Source organism: Scyliorhinus torazame, chromosome 1 (assembly GCF_047496885.1).
Source record: "Scyliorhinus torazame isolate Kashiwa2021f chromosome 1, sScyTor2.1, whole genome shotgun sequence".
Classification (NCBI taxonomy): Eukaryota; Metazoa; Chordata; class Chondrichthyes; order Carcharhiniformes; family Scyliorhinidae; genus Scyliorhinus; species Scyliorhinus torazame.
In genome coordinates, this window is record NC_092707.1 from 235,025,986 (window position 1) to 235,044,473 (window position 18,488).

General features: G+C 49.1%; 1 protein-coding gene across 1 annotated transcript in view; it reads right to left on the minus strand.

Annotated features, from left to right (window-relative positions):
- Positions 1 to 1,849: 1,849 nt before the first annotated feature.
- Positions 1,850 to 18,488, minus strand: part of LOC140419577 (protein unc-93 homolog A-like) — a 193,758-nt gene continuing 177,119 nt past the window's right edge. The window contains exon 8 of the mRNA XM_072503503.1: positions 1,850 to 2,929. Coding sequence (XP_072359604.1) covers positions 2,568 to 2,929 — 362 coding nt within the window. The 3' untranslated portion in view covers positions 1,850 to 2,567. The remainder of the gene's footprint in view (positions 2,930 to 18,488) is intronic.

An 18,488-nucleotide genomic window follows, 5' to 3' on the forward strand; every position in this document is an offset into this window, starting at 1 on the left:
CTGGCGCTGCCAGTCCCGGAGGCCTTCAGAGGTATCGACCGCGGTCCGAATGTTCGCAGAGACGGAGCTCAGGGAGTGCGACATTCCTGCCAGGGACTGTGCTATCTCAACCTGTGAGTGAGCTACGCCATCCATCACGTATGCCAGCCAGTCAATGCTCTCCTCGACTAACTGCTGGGACTGTGCCATCGCTTGCTGGGACCGGGCCACGGCCTGGTGAGACTCGGCCAGGGCCCGGAGAGCGGCGGCAATGTCGTGTTGGCTCTGGCGCATGGCTACCTGTGAGAGGGCAGCCCGCTCCTGGGCCATGGATGACACGTGCACGTGAAGCCCAACGCCTTGCAGAACCTGACCCATGGCCAAAACCCCTTCACCCATTGCCTCCACCGCGGACGCCACCTGTGCGGTGTCAGCCTGGGTAGCTGCGATGAGCGGCACCACTCCCTGCTCCTGGACGCGAATGGATTCCTCTAACTGCATGTGCAGGTCCTGGAAGATGGCCCTCATCCCGTTATTCAGTCCCACGATGTCCTCATGCATCGGTTGGGTCAAGGTCATCCAGGAACTCGGGAACCGCCTGGGCGGCAGCTGTTTGCTGGGCCTGGGCTGCCCTCTGACCGTCCAGCCCCTCGGCTGCTCCAAACTCCACCTGCTGTACCGGGTCGGATGTGGGGTGCGCACCAGACCGTGACCCGGGAGCCTCATCACTTATCTGGCCAACCGAGGTGAGTGTCTCTGCGATGGTAGATAGTGTGGGAGACAGCAGTGCCGCTAGCTCTAAGTCATCGTCCGTTAGGAAGTCTGGTGTGTACTGCTCCCCCTCATGGCCCGGCGCAAGCTGCATGCGTGGCATGTCGTGTTGACCTCCAGGTGAATCCGTGGACTGTGTGGCCGGTCTCTGTGCATCATCGTCACTGTCCGTCCTGTGCCCCTCAGTATTGTCTCTGTCCATCGTTTGTGCGTCCCCGTCCAGCGTCCCATACTGAGAGGATTGCCCTCCTGTCCGACCGACTGCCACCCTCTGGCGTGCGTCTCTCGGTGCGCTTGAGGTTGGAGATGGTCGGCTGTCTCTTGGCCGAAACTTCCTTGGCATCACAATTAGGTGGGTATCATCAGGGCGTGCAGATATAAGCTACATTAATGCTGGTTGAGAAGACAGTTGGAGCCACGCCATGGCATCTCTCCAGGGGGGGTCCTGGGGCTCATGTGGGTCGAGTAAATCGTTGTGCACCCTGAACCCCCCCCCCCCACTTCCCCCCCTCGTGCCCGGGGGTGGGGGGGGGGGGGTTGGTTGTGACCCGGGGCACCCTCATGGCACTTACCCTGGCAGCCCGAGTGAGGACGTGCAGCTTCTTTCGACACTGCTCCCCGGTCCGGGGGATGTGCCCCACAGCACTGACAGCGGTGCCAACCTCACGCCAACCATGCCTCACCGTGCTGGATGGCTGGCGATGCCCACGTCTTGGGCAGAGGGTGGCCCTTCGGTTCTCCACCTCATCTAGGAGGGTGTCCAGGTCCATGTCCCGGAACCTCGGTGCGGCTCGTCGGGGCTCAGCCATCTCTCCTCCATCTCCTACTCCAGGGTCCTTCAGTGCGCGGATAGTGCCATTTATGGCGCAGCGCCGCCTCATTCGGGCGTCACGCGCTTACAACGCTGCTTTCGCGCCACGCCCCCCGAGTTTCTCACGGCCCCGATCCTAGCCTATTTTCAGGCCCTGAATCGATTGAGATCGGAGCCGTTTCGCGCCGTTGCACTTAGTCGCGGGAGCGGAGAATCGTGCCCCTTGATCTTCTTGCTTCGCTTATAACCAAATATTACTAGCAAATTTACTATCTCACTCTCAGGACATTTATTTCAGGAGATATTTATTTCAGGCTACACGCATTGCAAAACATTGAGCATGAAAATAGGAATTTGTTGACTAACCTCCAAGACAAAAATATTAATGTATCATAGGATATTCAACAAACTGTGAAACACAGATTTATGGATCAAAAGTAGCATATATTTAAAAACTCTGCATGGGGTGTTGCAATATAAGCGTCTGCAAAATCTTCTTGCGTTAAAGAGTTTGGACATTTTCTTCAACACATTTACTTGTGTTCCTGGTTAGATAGGAGTTTCTATAAACAGATTAAATATCCTGTAAAGTAAAATCTGTATTCTTGGCCAAATCATGGGTGCACTTAAGAATGTTACATCACATACACTGAAATATCGGGCAAAACTTTATCGCCACTCCCACCAGCAGGACCTTCCACCCCTGCCAAAGTCAATGGACTTTTGAACAAATCGCCACATTTTACATTCCTGTCCCTGTCAAAATGGGGGCATAAAATTCCACCTATAATGTTACAGTTCAAATACGTTATATAATTCAATAAAAGATAGAATATTACCAAAGACAGTCCTTGTCTTTGTAAAGTTCATATTATCTTCAGAAAATACTATTTTAATTTTAAACTAATTATAAAATCAGTACATTTAGACGTGGATAGTTGTTCTTTCGAAGAATATAGATGCTGTCATTTGCTGAAGCGTCTGTAGAAATCAGAAAATGCTGATTTTATAACTTTGTCTCAGAGCTTTTGGTATCATTTTCATCAATGGATTTTACATCAGTGGTTTCTGTTTCCTCTTTCAATTCCTCTTCCACTTGCTCTGGCTTTTTCGCTCTTAGGTATACACCACGTAATATTTGTGAAATAGTATAAGGCTCTCCATTTCTGCATTGAACATATTCAGTATATTCCACAATTCCGTACAATGCCATGCCCAGTATGAGGACTATCACCAAGATAATCAACTTGACTTTTATGCACAGAAAGTTTGCATAGGCAAATGCTGTAACAAACCCCACAGATTCCCACAGCCGGTAGTTGGCAAATGCTGCTTCTTTGTTCTCCAGAAACAGAACTCCATAAAGGGCTTGAATGAGAAAGGACAATTATTAAGTCAAATATATGCCTTTATACTGTCGAAAGTATTTTCAAGTTCATCTTATTTTCAAATTCAAAACCAGCAAGCAATGTTCAGGTTCTGGGGCAGAGCAATTTTTTCTTTTAAATTTAGAGTACCCAATTATTTTTTTCCAATTAAGGGGCAATTTAACGTGGCCAATCCACCTAACATGCACATCTTTGGGTTGTGGGGGTGAAACCCACGCAGACATGGGGAGAATGTGCAAACTCCACATGGACAGTGACCCAGGGCTGGGATTCGAACCCAGGTCCTCAGCGCCGCAGTTCCAGTGCTAACCACTGTAGCACATGCCGCCATGGGCAGAGCAATTTTTGGAGGTAAAAATAAACGGAATGAGCCAGGAAGAGCCAGTGAGTGTAACAAAGGTATTAATTAGTGACTAGGTGACATTGGAAAATTTGAAAAAATTCAAAGCTAAATTTGAATGCATGAATCATTCACAACAAATTAAGTCAATTAGCACTGTGAGGGTGAGCAGCCAGCAGTGATGGCCTGTATCGATCAATACCAACAGCATAGACAGTAAGAGGGATGTGGTCCTGCAGACAGAGTTTAGGGAACCAGGAAGGAAATCAACAAACAAAAGGTTAAACTATTTCTCCTGGTACCAGCAACAAGAGAATTAGGAGGATAGGGCAGACAAATCCATGGCTGGAGAGATGGTACAGGAGGGAAGACTTTAGATTCCTGGAATATTTGGACCAATTCTGACCAATTGACTGTACTGGTCGGATGGATTCAAGTTGTTTACAGGCCCCCAATCAGTAATTGCAGTGTAAGGCAGAGTATCAATCAGAAAATGGAGGCACTTATTATAAGGGTAATACAATAATTACGGAGGACTTTATTCTTCATATATCAAATCAAATTTGCAGCAATCGTGTAGAGGATGAGTCCATGGAAAGTATACATGATAGTTTTAAAGGTTGATACGTCAAGGAGCCAACGAGGGAACAGACTATTTTGGATCAAGTATTGTGCCATGAAAAAATATTAAATAATAACTTCATACTAATTTGAGGGGAGAGCGATCATAATGTGGTAATAATTTTATATTGAGTTTGTAAATAATATAGATAAGTCTGAATCATAGAATCATAGAATTTACAATGCAAAGGAGGCCTTTCGGCCCATCGAGTCTGCACCAGCCCTTGTGTGGAGCCAGAGGAAATGGGCGAGGTACTAAATGAATACTTTGCATCAGTATTCACCAAAGAGAAGGAATTGGTGGATGTTGAGTCTGGAGAAGGGTGTGTAGATAGCCTGAGTCACATTGAGATCCAGACAGACGAGGTGTTGGGCGTATTGAAAAATATTAAGGTAGATAAGTCCCCAGGGCCTGATGGGATCTACCCCAGAATACTGAAGGAGGCTAGAGAGGAAATTGCTGAGGCCTTGACAGAAATTTTTGGATCCTCACTGTCTTCAGGTGATGTCCCGGAGGACTGGAGAATAGCCAATATTGTTCCTTTGTTTAAGAAGGGTAGCAAGGATAATCCAGGGAACTACAGGCCGGTGAGCCTTACATCAGTGGTAGGGAAATTACTGGAGAGAATTCTTCGAGACAGGATCTACTCCCATTTGGAAGCAAATGGGCGTATTAGCGAGAGGCAGCATGGTTTTGTGAAGGGGAGGTTGGGTCTCACTAACTTGATGGAGTTTTTCGAAGAGGTCACAAAGATGATTGATGCAGGTAGGGCAATGGATGTTGTCTATATGGACTTCACTAAGGCCTTTGACAAGGTCCCTCATGGTAGACTGGTACAAAAGGTGAAGTCACACGGGATCAGGGGTGAGCTGGCAAGATGGATACAGAACTGGCTAGGTCATAGAAGGCAGAGAGTAGCAATGTAAGGGTGCTTTTCTAATTGGAGGGCTGTGACTAGTGGCGTTCCGTAGGGATCAGTGTTGGGACCTTTGCTGTTCGGAGTATATATAAATGATTTGGAGGAAAATGTAACTGGTCTGATTAGTAAGTTTGCAGATGACACAAAGGTTGGTGGAATTGCGGATAGCAATGAGGACTGTCAGAGGATACAGCAGGATTTAGATTGTTTGGAGACTTGGGCGGAGAGATGGCAGATGGAGTTTAATCCGGACAAATGTGAGGTAATGCATTTTGGAAGGTCTAATGCAGGTAGGGAATATACAGTGAATGGTAGAACCTCAAGAGTATTGAAAGTCAGAGAGATCTAGGTGTACAGGTCGACAGGTCACTGAAAGGGGCAACACAGGTGGAGAAGGTAGTCAAGAAGGCATACGGCATGCTTGCCTTCATTGGCCGGGGTATTGAGTATAACAATTGGCAAGTCATATTGCAGCTGTATAGAACCTTAGTTAGGCCACACTTGGAGTATAGAGTTCAATTCTGGTCACCACATTACCAGAAGGATGTGGGGGCTTTAGAGAGGGTGGAGAAGAGATTTACCAGGATGTTGCCTGGTATGGAGGGCATTAGCTATGAGGAGCGGTTGAATAAACTCGGTTTGTTCTCACTGGAACGACGGAGGTTGAGGGGTGACCTGATAGAGGTCTACAAAATTATGAGGTGCATAGACAGAGTGGATAGTCAGAGGCTTTTTCCCAGGGTAGGGGGGTCAATTACTAGGAGGCATAGGTTTAAGGTGCGAGGAGCAAGGTTTAGAGGAGATGTACGAGGCAAAGGGCATCTTGACAAATACATGAACAGGATGGGAATAGAGGGATGCGGACTCAGGAAGTGTAGAAGATTTTAGTTTAGACGGGCAGCATGGTCGGCATAGGCTTGGAGGGCCGAAGGGCCTGTTCCTGTGCTGTACTTTTCTTTGTTCTTTGTTCTTTGAGCACCAAGTCCACACCATCACTCTATCCCCGGAATCCAATAACCCCACCCAACCTTTTTTGGGACACTAAGGGCAATTTAGCATAGCCAATCCACCTAGCCTGCACATCTTTGGACTGTGGGAGGAAACCAGAGCACCGGAGGAAACCCACGCAGACACGGGGAGAACGTGCAGACTCCGCACAGACAGTGACCCAAGCCGGGAATCGAACCTGGGACCCTGGAGCTGTGAAACAACTGTGCTAACCACTATGCTACCGTGCTGCCCAAGGGCCTTAAACCTAAACAAAGCAAACTATATGGGTATGAGGGGCAAAATGGCTCCGGTAGATTGGGAAACCATAGTAAAAGATGCAATGGTTAGCATTTGAAGAATTAGTACATAACTTGCAACAATATACATTATTTAAGGTGCAAAAGCCCTACACAGAAAGCGTCGCAACTATGACTAGGAGGAGTTAAAGGCAGTATTGGATCAAAAAAAGAAGCTTACATAATTTGATCAAAAAGAATAGTAAGCCTGAAGATTCAGAAATTTTAGAATTCAGCAAAGGAGAACCAAGAAATTGATAAGGAAAGAGAAAAGAGAATATGAGAGTAGATGAGCAAGAGACGTAAAAATAGATTATAAATATTTCAATGGGCATGCAAACAGGAAAGTTACTGAAAGTAAATGTGGGCCCATCAGAGACAAACTGGTCAAACAAATAGAACTGTAAAAATGAATGGGACTATGTGGCGACAAATCCCTGATGACCTATATCTGAGGGCTTTGCAAGAGCTATCTGCAAAGATAATGGATGCATTAGTTTTGATCTTGAATTCCTTGGATTATAAAACAGTATAGATTGAGATTAGTTAATGCACAAATAGAGAGTAGAAATAAATGGGACATGTTTGGATTGACAGGTTGTAACTAGCTGTGCACCACAAGGATCAAGGATTATGGGTGGCACAGTGGTTTGCACTGCTGCCTTACAGTGCCAGGGACCCACGTTCAATTGCAGCCTTGGGTGACTGTCAGTGTGGAGTTTGCACGTTCTCCCCGTGTCTGCGTGGGTTCATCCGGGTGCTTCGGTTTCCTCCCATAGTCAAGAAATGGGCAGGTTAGCTGGATTGGCCATGCTAAATTCCCCTTTAGTGTCCAAAAGTTAGCTAGAGTTATGGGGATGTGAGGGGGGTGTTGCCCGAGGTAGGGTGCTCTTTCGGAGGGTCAGTGAAGACTCAATGGGCTGAATGACCTCTTGCGCTGCAGGGATTCTATGATTCTATGATCAATCCTTGTGTCTCAGCAATTTACAATCTATATTAATTGAAATGAGGTGTAATGTATCTAGATTTGTAGGGGATTCATTGAAGTGCGACAGTGATCAGTGACAAAGACATTAAGATGCTGCAGAGGGACACAGACAGGTCATTGAGATACTGCAGCAACAAAATAGGCCTTTCTACCCATTGAACCCATTCAGGCTCTCTGCAGAGAAATCCAAGCAGCCCAATTCCTGCATGTCGGTGCCAAACCCCACAGCTCTGCAGCATTATTTTTCTCAAATGCCCATCTGGTTCTTTTTGAAATCATTCAGCGTCACTGCTTTCACCACCCTTATATGCAGTGAGTTCCAGGTTGTCCACGTAAAAATGTGGCGGGATTCTCCATCCTGCCGCAACTGTTTTCTGGCATGGCCCACCCCTGCTGGCAGCGGGATCCTCCGTCCTGCCAGCCGGCCAATGGGGTTTCACATTGTTGGCACTCCACGCCGTCGGGAAATCTGCAGGTGTCAGTGCACTGCCGGCAAAGTGGAAGACCCCGCCAACGGAGAATCCAGCCCATGGTCTTCACATCCCTCATTTCATCTCTTGCCGAAAACATTCAATTGTGTCCCCTAGTCCTTGTCCAACAGTTAATGGGAACAAGTTTTCTTTGCCTAACATACCTAAAACTAATAATTTTGTACACCTCTCTCAAACTTCCCCTCAATCTTCTTTGCTCCAAGACGACAAACACCAGCTTCTCCAAATTAACTTTGCAGTTGAACCTTTCATAAGGTTAAAGGGTGTCACATTCGCTGCTCTCCAATCCTATGGCACCTCCCCTGTATATAGGAAAGATTGGAAGATTCTGACTAGCCCTTCCACTATCTCCACTCCCACTTCCTTTAGCAACTACGGATATAACCAGTCCAAACCGAGTGACTTATCGACTCTAAGCATGGTCAGGCTATCCAGTACATCAGTTTTACCCATCCATAACCTGTACCATTTTGCTACTGAGATCCCTTCCTTAGTAAACACCAAAACAAAATACTCATTAAGTTCCCTTGCTTCACCCTGCACTGCTAAGCATATATAACATCTTTGTCCTAAGAGACTCCACTTCATATTACTACTCACTATTTTAATGCCAGTAGATGATCTTTGGGTTCCCTTTTATGTTGACTGCCTTCGATTCTCATATTCTCTCTTTTCCAATCTTATTTTCTTCACTTTCCCGCTCAATTTATACTTGGCACAGTTCACGCTTGAATAATTCTCATGATATACATCATACACGCACTTTGTTTTAATTCATCATATTCACTATCTTCATCATTAAAAGAACTCTAGCTTTAGTTCTTTTACCTGTCTCCCTTTTTGGAATGTACCTAGTCAGGTCAGGAAAGATGTGTTTAAATCATATCATTAAGCTTGCAGCCTTGAATGTCAAAAAAGGTGCACATTAAATGCCCACTCAGTCACTTGCCATCATCAGGCACTAGCATTCAATGCCAGATGCACAGCCGTCTCTCAGTGGAGGACCCTCATCAGTCAGATTTCACTGCTTTACTGCCAATACTGAATACCTGAATCCAGTAGGCATCTCTGTGGTGCAATGATGCAATTTGTGTCTCCAGTTACAGCTCCAGGAAGCTCGAGTTTCAGAGCTGGAGCAGCGGCTGGAGACACTGTGGAGCATCCGCGAGTCGGACAGCATCGTGGATAGCACGTATAGAGAGGTGGTCACACCGCAGGCTTATATTCGGCAGGCAGGAAGGGAATGGGTGACCACCAGACAGAGCAAGAGAGCGAGGCAGGTAGTGCAGGAATCTCCTGTGGCCATTCCCTGGAGAACAGATATACCATTTTGGACACTGTTGAGGGGAATGGCCTCTCGTGAAAACAGCAACAGCCAAACTCGTGGCACCACAGTTCTGCTGCAGAGGGGAGGGGTGATATGTGTGACAGTGCAATAGTTATCAGGGATTCAATTGTAAGGGGAATAGACAGGTGCTTCTGTGGCCACAAACGAGACTCCAGGATGGTATGTTGCCTCCTTGCTGCTAGGGTCAAGGATGTCTCGGAGCGGGTACAGGACATTCTGGAGGGGGAGGGTGAACATCCAGTGGTCGTGATACACATCGGTACAAACAACATAGGTAAAAAAAGGAATGAGGTCCTAAAAGCAGAATACAGGGAGCTAGGAAGGAAGTTAAGAAATCGGACCTCGAAGGTAGTGATCTCAGGATTTCTACCGGTGCCACGTGCTAGTCAGAGTAGAAATGACAGGATATTGGCGGTTGGATGTGGGACTGCTGGCAGACGAGGAAGTGTGCGGGAGGGTGCGGGGGTGCATCGAAAGGTACCTGGAGGCCAACGACAATGGGGAGGTGCAGGTGGGAGTAGTATGGGAGGCGCTGAAGGCGGTGGTCAGGGGAGAGTTAATCTCCATCAGGGCTCACAGGGTGAAGAGAGAGGGCAGGGAAAGGGAGAGGTTAGTGGGGGAGATTTTAAGAGTGGACAGGAGATATGCAGAGGCTCCTGATGGGGGACTACTCAGGGAGAGACGAAGTCTCCAGACGGAGTTCGACCTGTTGACCACAGGGAAGGCAGAGGCACAGTGGAGGAAGGCACAGGGGGCGATATATGAATATGGGGAGAAGGCGAGTCAGATGCTGGCACATCATCTCCGTAAGAGGATGGCAGCGAGGGAAATAGGTGGAGTCAAGGATGGCAGGGGAACTACGGTGCGGAGTGCGGTGAAAGTGAATGAGGCATTTAAGGCCTTTTACGAGGAGCTGTATAGGTCCCAGCCCCCAGGGGGAAAAGAGGGGATGCAACGATTCTTGGACCAACTGGGGTTCCCGAGGGTGGAGGAGCAGGAGGTGGCTGGTATGGGGGCGCCCATTGGGGTGGAGGAGCTGGTTAAAGGACTGGGAGCATGCAGGCAGGGAAGGCCCCGGGGCCGGATGAGTTCCCGGTGGAGTTTTATAGGAAGTATGTAGACCTGTTAGCCCCGTTGCTGGTAAGGACCTTCAATGAAGCAAGGGAGGGGGGGACCCTGCCCCCGATAATGTCGGAGGCGACAATCTGTTTGATCTTGAAGCAGGATAAAGACCCTCTGCAATGCGGGTCGTATAGACCGATCTCGCTCCTCAACGTAGATGCTAAGTTGCTGGCAAAAATGTTGGCTACGAGGATTGAGGACTGTGTCCCGGGGGTGATTCACGAGGACCAGACGGGATTCATAAAGGCTAGGCAGCTAAATACTAATGTGCGAAGGCTCCTAAATGTGATAATGATGCCATCGGTGGAGGGAGAGGTGGAGATAGTGGCAGCCATGGACGCAGAGAAGGCCTTTGACCGAGTAGAGTGGGAGTATCTCTGGGAAATGTTGAGGAGGTGTGGGTTCGGGGGAGGGTTTATTAGTTGGGTTAAGCTCCTGTACAGAGCCCCGGTGGCGAGTGTGGTCACGAACCGGCGGAGGTCGGAGTATTTAAGCATTAGCAATTGAACCTTTGGCCATGGCGTTAAGGGAGTCGGGGAAATGGAAGGGGGTGGTCCGAGGGGGAGAGGAACATCAAGTGTCGCTGTACGCAGACGACCTGTTGCCGTATGTGGCGGATCCAGTGGAGGGGATGGTTGAGGTCATGCAGATCCTAAGGGAGTTTGGAGACTTCTCGGGCTATAAGCTCAATGTGGGAAAGAGTGAGCTCTTTGTGGTGCAGCCGGGGGATCAGGGAAGAGGGATAGACGACCTACCATTGAGGAGGGCGGAAAGGAGCTTTCGATACTTGGGGATTCAGGTAGCTAGGAGCTGGGGGGCACTGCACAAACTTAATTTGACGCGGCTGGTGGAACAGATGGAGGAGGACTTTAAAAGGTGTGACATGTTGCCACTCTCGCTGGCGGGCAGGGTACAGTCGATTAAAATGGTGGTTCTCGCGAGGATTCTTTTTGTATTCCAATGCCTCCCAATTGTGATTACCAAGGCCTTCTTTAAGGGGGTAAGCAGGAGCATTATGGGATTTGTGTGGGCGAGCAAGACCCCGAGGGTAAGGAGGGGGTTCCTGGAGCGTAGCAGAGATAGAGGAGGGCTGGCGTTGCCGAATCTAGGTGGCTACTACTGGGCAGCCAATGTGGCGATGATCCGTAAGTGGGTGATGGAGGGAGAGGGGGTGGCGTGGAAGAGGTTGGAGATCGCGTCCTGCAAAGGAACGAGCCTGGGGGCGCTGGTGACGGCACCGCTGCCGCTCTCACCGACAAGGTACACCACGAGCCCGGTGGTAGCGGTAACGTTATAGATCTGGGGGCAGTGGAGACGACATAGGGGGGCGATGGGAGCCTCGGTGTGGTCCCCGATCAGGGATAACCATCGGCTTGTCCCAGGAAGGATGGACGGGGGGTTTCAGAGCTGGCATCGGGCAGGGATTAGAAGAATGGGGGACCTGTTCATCGACGGGACGTTTGCGAGCTTAGGGGCGCTGGAGGAGAAATTTGGACTACCCCCGGGAAATGCCTTCAGCAACATGCAAGTGAGGGGGTTTGTGAGGCGGCAGGTGAGGGAATTCCCGCTGCTCCCGGCCCAGGGGATTCAAGACAGGGTGATCTTGGGCGTATGGGTCGGGGAGGGCAAGGTGTCGGCGATATGCCAGGAGATGAAAGAAGAGGGGGAAGCTTTGGTAGAGGAGCTGAAAGGTAAATGGGAAGAGGAGCTAAGGGAGGAGATTGAGGAGGGGCTGTGGGCTGATGCCCTAAGTAGGGTTAATTCCTCTTCCTCGTGTGCCAGGCTAAGCCTGATACAGTTTAAGGTAGTTCACAGAGCGCATATGACGGGGGCGAGGCTGAGTAGGTTCTTTGGGGTGGAGGACAGATGTGGGAGGTGCTCAGGAAGTCCGGCGAACCATGTCCATATGTTTTGGTCATGCCCGGTACTGGAGGGGTTCTGGAGGGGAGTTGCGGGAACAGTATCTAAGGTGGTGAAAGTCCGGGTCAAGCCAAGCTGGGGACTAGCACTATTTGGAGTAGCGGACGAGCCGGGAGTGCAGGAGGCGAAAGAAGCCGGCATTCTGGCCTTTGCGTCCCTAGTAGCCCGGCGAAGGATCTTGCTAATGTGGAAGGAGACGAAGCCCCCCAGCGTGGAGGCCTGGATAAATGATATGGCTGGGTTCATAAAGTTGGAGAGGATTAAGTTTGCCTTGAGGGGGTCTGCGCAGGGGTTCAACAGGTGGTGGCAACCGTTCCCAGACTATCTCGCAGAGCGTTAGATTAAGGTCGGACAGCAGCAGCAGCAACCCGGGGGGAGGGGGGTGGGGGGGGGGGGGGCAGCGGGGGACATCTTTCTTGGGGGGGGGGGGTGGAGGGAGGGAGGGGGAAGGGGGGCCTTTCTGGGGGGCATTTGAGCAAGAAAATACAAGAATGATCCGGGAAACTGATATGTACGGGAGGAATCCAATGTACAAAGTTCTGTATCATATTGACTTGCCGTGTTCATGTCTTGCTATACGAGCTTTCTTTCTTTTGTGTTACGGGGTGAGGGGGTGGGGCGGGGTGGGGGGGGGGGGGCGGGGGGGGGGGGGTTGTTTTGTATGGTTGAGAATTTTGTTCAAAATTCTTAATAAACATTTTTTTTAAAGAAATGACAGGATATATAGGATGAATACGTGGCTGAAGAGATGGTGTCAGGGGGAGGGTCATTGGGATTACGGAGACATGGCTGCAGGGTGAACAGGGATGGGAACTGAATGTCCCAGGGTTTTCGGTATTTAGGAAGGACAGGCATAGAAGAAAAGCTGGTGGTGTGGCACTGTTGGTTAAACAGTAGTGAGAAAGGATATTGGCTCTGAAAATTTGGAATCTGTATGGGTAGAGTTGAGAAATACCAAGGGATAAAAAACATTTGTGGGTGTCATATATAGACCCCCAAACTGCAGTGGTGAGTTTGGGAATGGCATTAAACAAGAAATTAGCGATGCATGTAACAAGGGAATATTGGTGATCATGGGTGATTTCAATCTTCACAAGATTGGGCAAATCAAATTGGCCACAATACCATAGAGGAGTAATTCCTGGAGTGTATACGGGATGGTTTTCTTGACCAATATGTGGAGGAACCAATGAGAGAGCAGGCCATCTTAGACTGGGTACTGTGTAATGAGAAGGGAATCATTGCCAATCTGGCTTTACGAGACGAAGGGGTTGATTAAGAAGGGGAAAGTACAGGTACGAAAGGAAGCTTGCAGGGAACATAAAGACTGACACTAAGAGTTTCTATAGATATGTAAAGAGAAAGAGAAATGTAGGCTCCCTACAGACAGAAACAGGGAATGCATAACAAGGGAGAAAGAAATGGCTGAGCAATTGAAAACATACTTTGATTCTGTCTTCACAAATGAGGACACAAATCATATCCCAGAAATGTTGGAGAATGGAAGGTTTAGTGAGAGGGAAGAACTGAAGGAGATCAACATTAGTAGAGAAATGGTGCTGGGAAAACTGATGGGATTGAATGCGGATAAATCCCCAGGGCCTGAGAATCTGCATCCCAGAGTGCTTAAGGAGGTGGCTCTGGAAATAGTGGATGCATTGGTGGTCATCTTCCGGGATTCTATAGACTCTGGAACTGTCCCTGAAGATTGGAGGGTAGCTCACGTCACTCCGATATTCAAAAAGGGAGGTAGAGAGAAAGCAGGGAATTATAGACGAGTAAGCCTAACATCGGTATGGGGAAAATGCTTGAATCCATTATCAAGGACTTTATAGCGGAACATTTAGAAAGCAGTGGCAGGATCAGTCAGAGTCAGCATGGATTTGTGAAGGGAAGATCATGCTTGACAAATCTGTTGGAATTCTTTGAAGAGGTAACCAGTACAGTCGACAAGAGGGAGCCAGTCGATGTGGTATATTTGGACTTTCAGAAGGCGTTTGACAAAGCCCCACATAAGAGATTATTGTGCAAAATTAAAGCTCATGGGATTAGGGGAAATGTATTGAGGTGGATAGAAAACTGGTTGGCAGAGAGGAAACAAAGAGTAGGGATTAATGGGTCCTTTTCAAATTGGCAGGCAGTAACTAGTGGGGTACCACAGGGATCGGTTATGGGACCCCAGATATTCACAATATATATTTATGATTTGGATGAGGGAACAAAAGGTAACATCTCAAAGTTTTCAGATGATACCAAATTAGGTGGGAGGGTGAATTGTGATGAGGATGCAGGGATCCGTCAGCATGATCTGGACAGGTTGGGCGAGTGCGCAAATCAATGGCAGATGCAGTATAATTAGGATAAGTATGAGGTTATTCACTTTGGAAGCAAAAACAGGAAAGCAGATTACTACCAGAATGGTTGTAAATTGGGAGAGGGGAGTGTGCAACGGGACCTGGGTATCCTTGTGCACCATTCGCTGAAGGTAAGCATGCAGCTGCAGCAGGCGGTAAAGAAGGCTAATGGTATATTGGCCTTCATTGCGAGAGGTTTCGAATATAGAAGCAGGGATGTGTTGCTGCAATTGTACAGGGCCTTGGCGACGCCACACTTGGAGTATTGTGTGCAGTTTTGGTCTCCTTCTCTGAGGAAGGATGTTCTTGCTCTCGAGGGAGTGTAGCGAAGGTTTACCAGACTGATTCCAGGGATGGCGGGACTGTCATATGAGGAGAGATTGACTAGGTTGTGATTATTCTCGCTGGAGTTCAGAAGAATAAGGGGGATCTCATAGAGACTTATAAAATTCTAACAGGACTAGTCAGGGTAGATGCAAGGAAGATGTTATCAATGATGGGTGTGTCCAGAACCAGGGGTCACAGTCTGAGGATTCAGGGTAAACCATTTCGGACAGAGATAAGGAGACATTTCTTCACACAAAGAGTGGTGAGCCTGTGGAATTCACTACCACAGGAAGTAGTTTTCATAGAATTTACAGTGCAGAAGGAGGCCATTCGGCCCATCGAGTCTGCACCGGCTCTTCAAAAGAGCACCCTCCCCAAGGTCAACACTGCCACCCTATCCCCATAACCCAGTAACCCCACCCAACACTAAGGGCAATTTTGGACACTAAGGGCAATTTATCATGGCCAATCCACCTGACCTGCACATCTTTGGACTGTGGGAGGAAACCGGAGCACCCGGAGGAAACCCACGCACACACGGGGAGGATGTGCAGACTCCGCACAGACAGTGACCCAAGCTGGAATCGAACCTGGGACCCTGGAGCTGTGAAGCAATTGTGCTATCCACAACCGAAACTTTAATATATTCTTTTTTTTTTTTAATAAATATTTTATTGAAAATTTTTGGTCAACCAACACAGTACATTGTGCATCCTTTACACAATATTATAACAGCACAAATAACAATGACCTATTTTATATAAACAACAAATGAATATTAAATAACAAAAATGAAAACTAGCCCTAATTGGCAACTGCCTTGTCACAAGTTACACCCCCCCCGCCCCACCCCCCCACCCCTCCCCCCCCCCCCCCCCCCCCCCCCCAAATCCTGGGCTGCTGCTGCTGCCTTCTTTTTCCCCTTCCATCTATCTATCCGCAAGGTATTCGACGAACGGTTGCCACCGCCTGGTGAACCCTTGAGCCGACCCCCTTAGGACGAACTTAATCCGCTCTAGCTTTATAAACCCCGCCATGTCATTTATCCAGGTCTCCACCCCCGGGGGCTTGGCTTCTTTCCACATTAGCAATATCCTGCGCCGGGCTACTAGGGACGCAAAGGCCAAAACATCGGCCTCTCTCGCCTCCTGCACTCCCGGCTCTTGTGCAACCCCAAATATAGCCAACCCCCAGCTTGGTTCGACCCGGACCCCCACTACTTTTGAAAGCACCTTTGTCACCCCCATCCAAAACCCCCGTAGTGCCGGGCATGACCAAAACATATGGGTATGATTCGCTGGGCTTCTCGAGCACCTCGCACACCTATCCTCCACCCCAAAAAATTTACTGAGCCGCGCTCCAGTCATATGCGCCCTGTGTAATACCTTAAACTGAATCAGGCTTAGCCTGGCACACGAGGACGACGAGTTTACCCTACTTAGGGCATCTGCCCACAGCCCCTCCTCGATCTCCTCCCCCAGCTCTTCTTCCCATTTCCCTTTTAGTTCATCTACCATAGTCTCCCCTTCGTCCCTCATTTCCCTATATATATCTGACACCTTACCATCCCCCACCCATGTCTTTGAGATCACTCTGTCCTGCACCTCTTGTGTCGGGAGCTGCGGAAATTCCCTCACCTGTTGCCTCGCAAAAGCCCTCAGTTGCATATACCTGAATGCATTCCCTTGGGGCAGCCCATATTTCTCGGTCAGCGCTCCCAGACTCGTGAACTTCCCATCCACAAATAGATCTTTCAGTTGCGTTATTCCTGCTCTTTGCCACATTCCATATCCCCCATCCATTCCCCCCGGGGCAAACCTATGGTTGTTTCTTATCGGGGACCCCCCCAAGGCTCCAGTCTGTCCCCTATGCCGTCTCCACTGTCCCCAAATCTTCAGTGTAGCTACCACCACCGGGCTTGTGGTGTAGTTCCTCGGTGAGAACGGCAATGGGGCTGTCACCATAGCCTGCAGGCTAGTCCCCCTACAGGACGCCCTCTCTAATCTCTTCCACGCCGCTCCCTCCTCCTCTCCCATCCACTTACTCACCATTGAAATATTAGCGGCCCAATAGTACTCACTTAGGCTCGGTAGTGCCAGCCCCCCCTATCCCTGCTACGCTGTAAGAATCCCTTCCTCACTCTCGGGGTCTTCCCGGCCCAAACAAAACCCATGATGCTCTTTTCAATCCTTTTAAAAAAAGCCTTCGTGATCACCACCGGGAGGCACTGAAACACAAAGAGGAATCTCGGGAGGACCACCATCTTAACCGCCTGCACCCTCCCTGCCATTGACAGGGCTACCATATCCCATCTCTTGAAATCTTCCTCCATCTGTTCCACCAACCGCGTTAAATTTAACCTGTGCAATGTGCCCCAATTCTTAGCTATCTGGATCCCCAGGTAACGAAAGTCTCTTGTTACCTTCCTCAACGGTAGGTCCTCTATTTCTCTACTCTGCTCTCCTGGATGCACCACAAACAACTCACTCTTCCCCATGTTCAATTTATACCCTGAAAAATCCCCAAACTCCCCAAGTATCCGCATTATTTCTGGCATCCCCTCCGCCGGATCCGCCACATATAGTAGCAAATCGTCCGCATACAAAGATACCCGGTGTTCTTCTCCTCCCCTAAGTACTCCCCTCCACTTCTTGGAACCCCTCAGCGCTATCGCCAGGGGCTCAATCGCCAGTGCAAACAATAATGGGGACAGAGGGCATCCCTGCCTTGTCCCTCTATGGAGCCGAAAATATGCCGATCCCCGTCCATTCGTGACCACGCTCGCCACTGGGGCCCTATACAATAGCTGCACCCATCTAACATACCCTTCTCCAAAACCAAATCTCCTCAACACCTCCCACAAATAATCCCATTCCACTCTATCAAATGCTTTCTCGGCATCCATCGCCACTACTATCTCTGTTTCACCCTCTGGTGGGGCCATCATCATTACCCCTAACAGCCTCCGTATATTCGTGTTCAGCTGTCTCCCCTTCACAAACCCAGTTTGGTCCTCGTGAACCACCCCCGGGACACATTCCTCTATTCTCATTGCCATTACCTTGGCCAGGACCTTGGCATCCACATTTAGGAGGGAAATTGGTCTGTAGGACCCGCATTGTAGCGGGTCCTTTTCCTTCTTTAAGAGAAGCGATATCGTTGCTTCAGACATAGTCGGGGGCAGTTGTCCCCTTTCCTTTGCCTCATTAAAGGTCCTCGTCAGTACCGGGGCGAGCAAGTCCAAATATTTTCTGTAGAATTCTATAGAATTCGACTGGGAATCCGTCCGGTCCCGGGGCCTTTCCCGTCTGCATGCTCCTAATTCCTTTCACCACTTCTTCTACCTCGATCTGTGCTCCCAGTCCCACCCTTTCCTGCTCTTTCACCTTGGGAATTTCCAGCCGATCCAAAAAGTCCATCATTCTCTGCCTCCCATCCGGGGGTTGAGCTTCATATAATTTTTTATAAAATGTCTTGAACACTTCATTCACTCTCTCCGCTCCCCGCTCCATCTCTCCTTCCTCGTCCCTCACTCCCCCTATTTCCCTCGCTGCTCCCCTTTTCCTCAATTGGTGTGCCAGCAACCTGCTCGCCTTCTCCCCATATTCATACTGTACACCCTGTGCCTTCCTCCATTGTGCCTCTGCAGTGCCTGTAGTCAGCAAGTCAAATTCCACATGCAGCCTTTGCCTTTCCCTGTACAATCCTTCCTCCGGTGCTTCCGCATATTGTCTGTCCACCCTCAAAAGTTCTTGCAGCAACCTCTCCCGTTCCTTACTCTCCTGCTTCCCTTTATGTGCCCTTATTGATATCAGCTCCCCC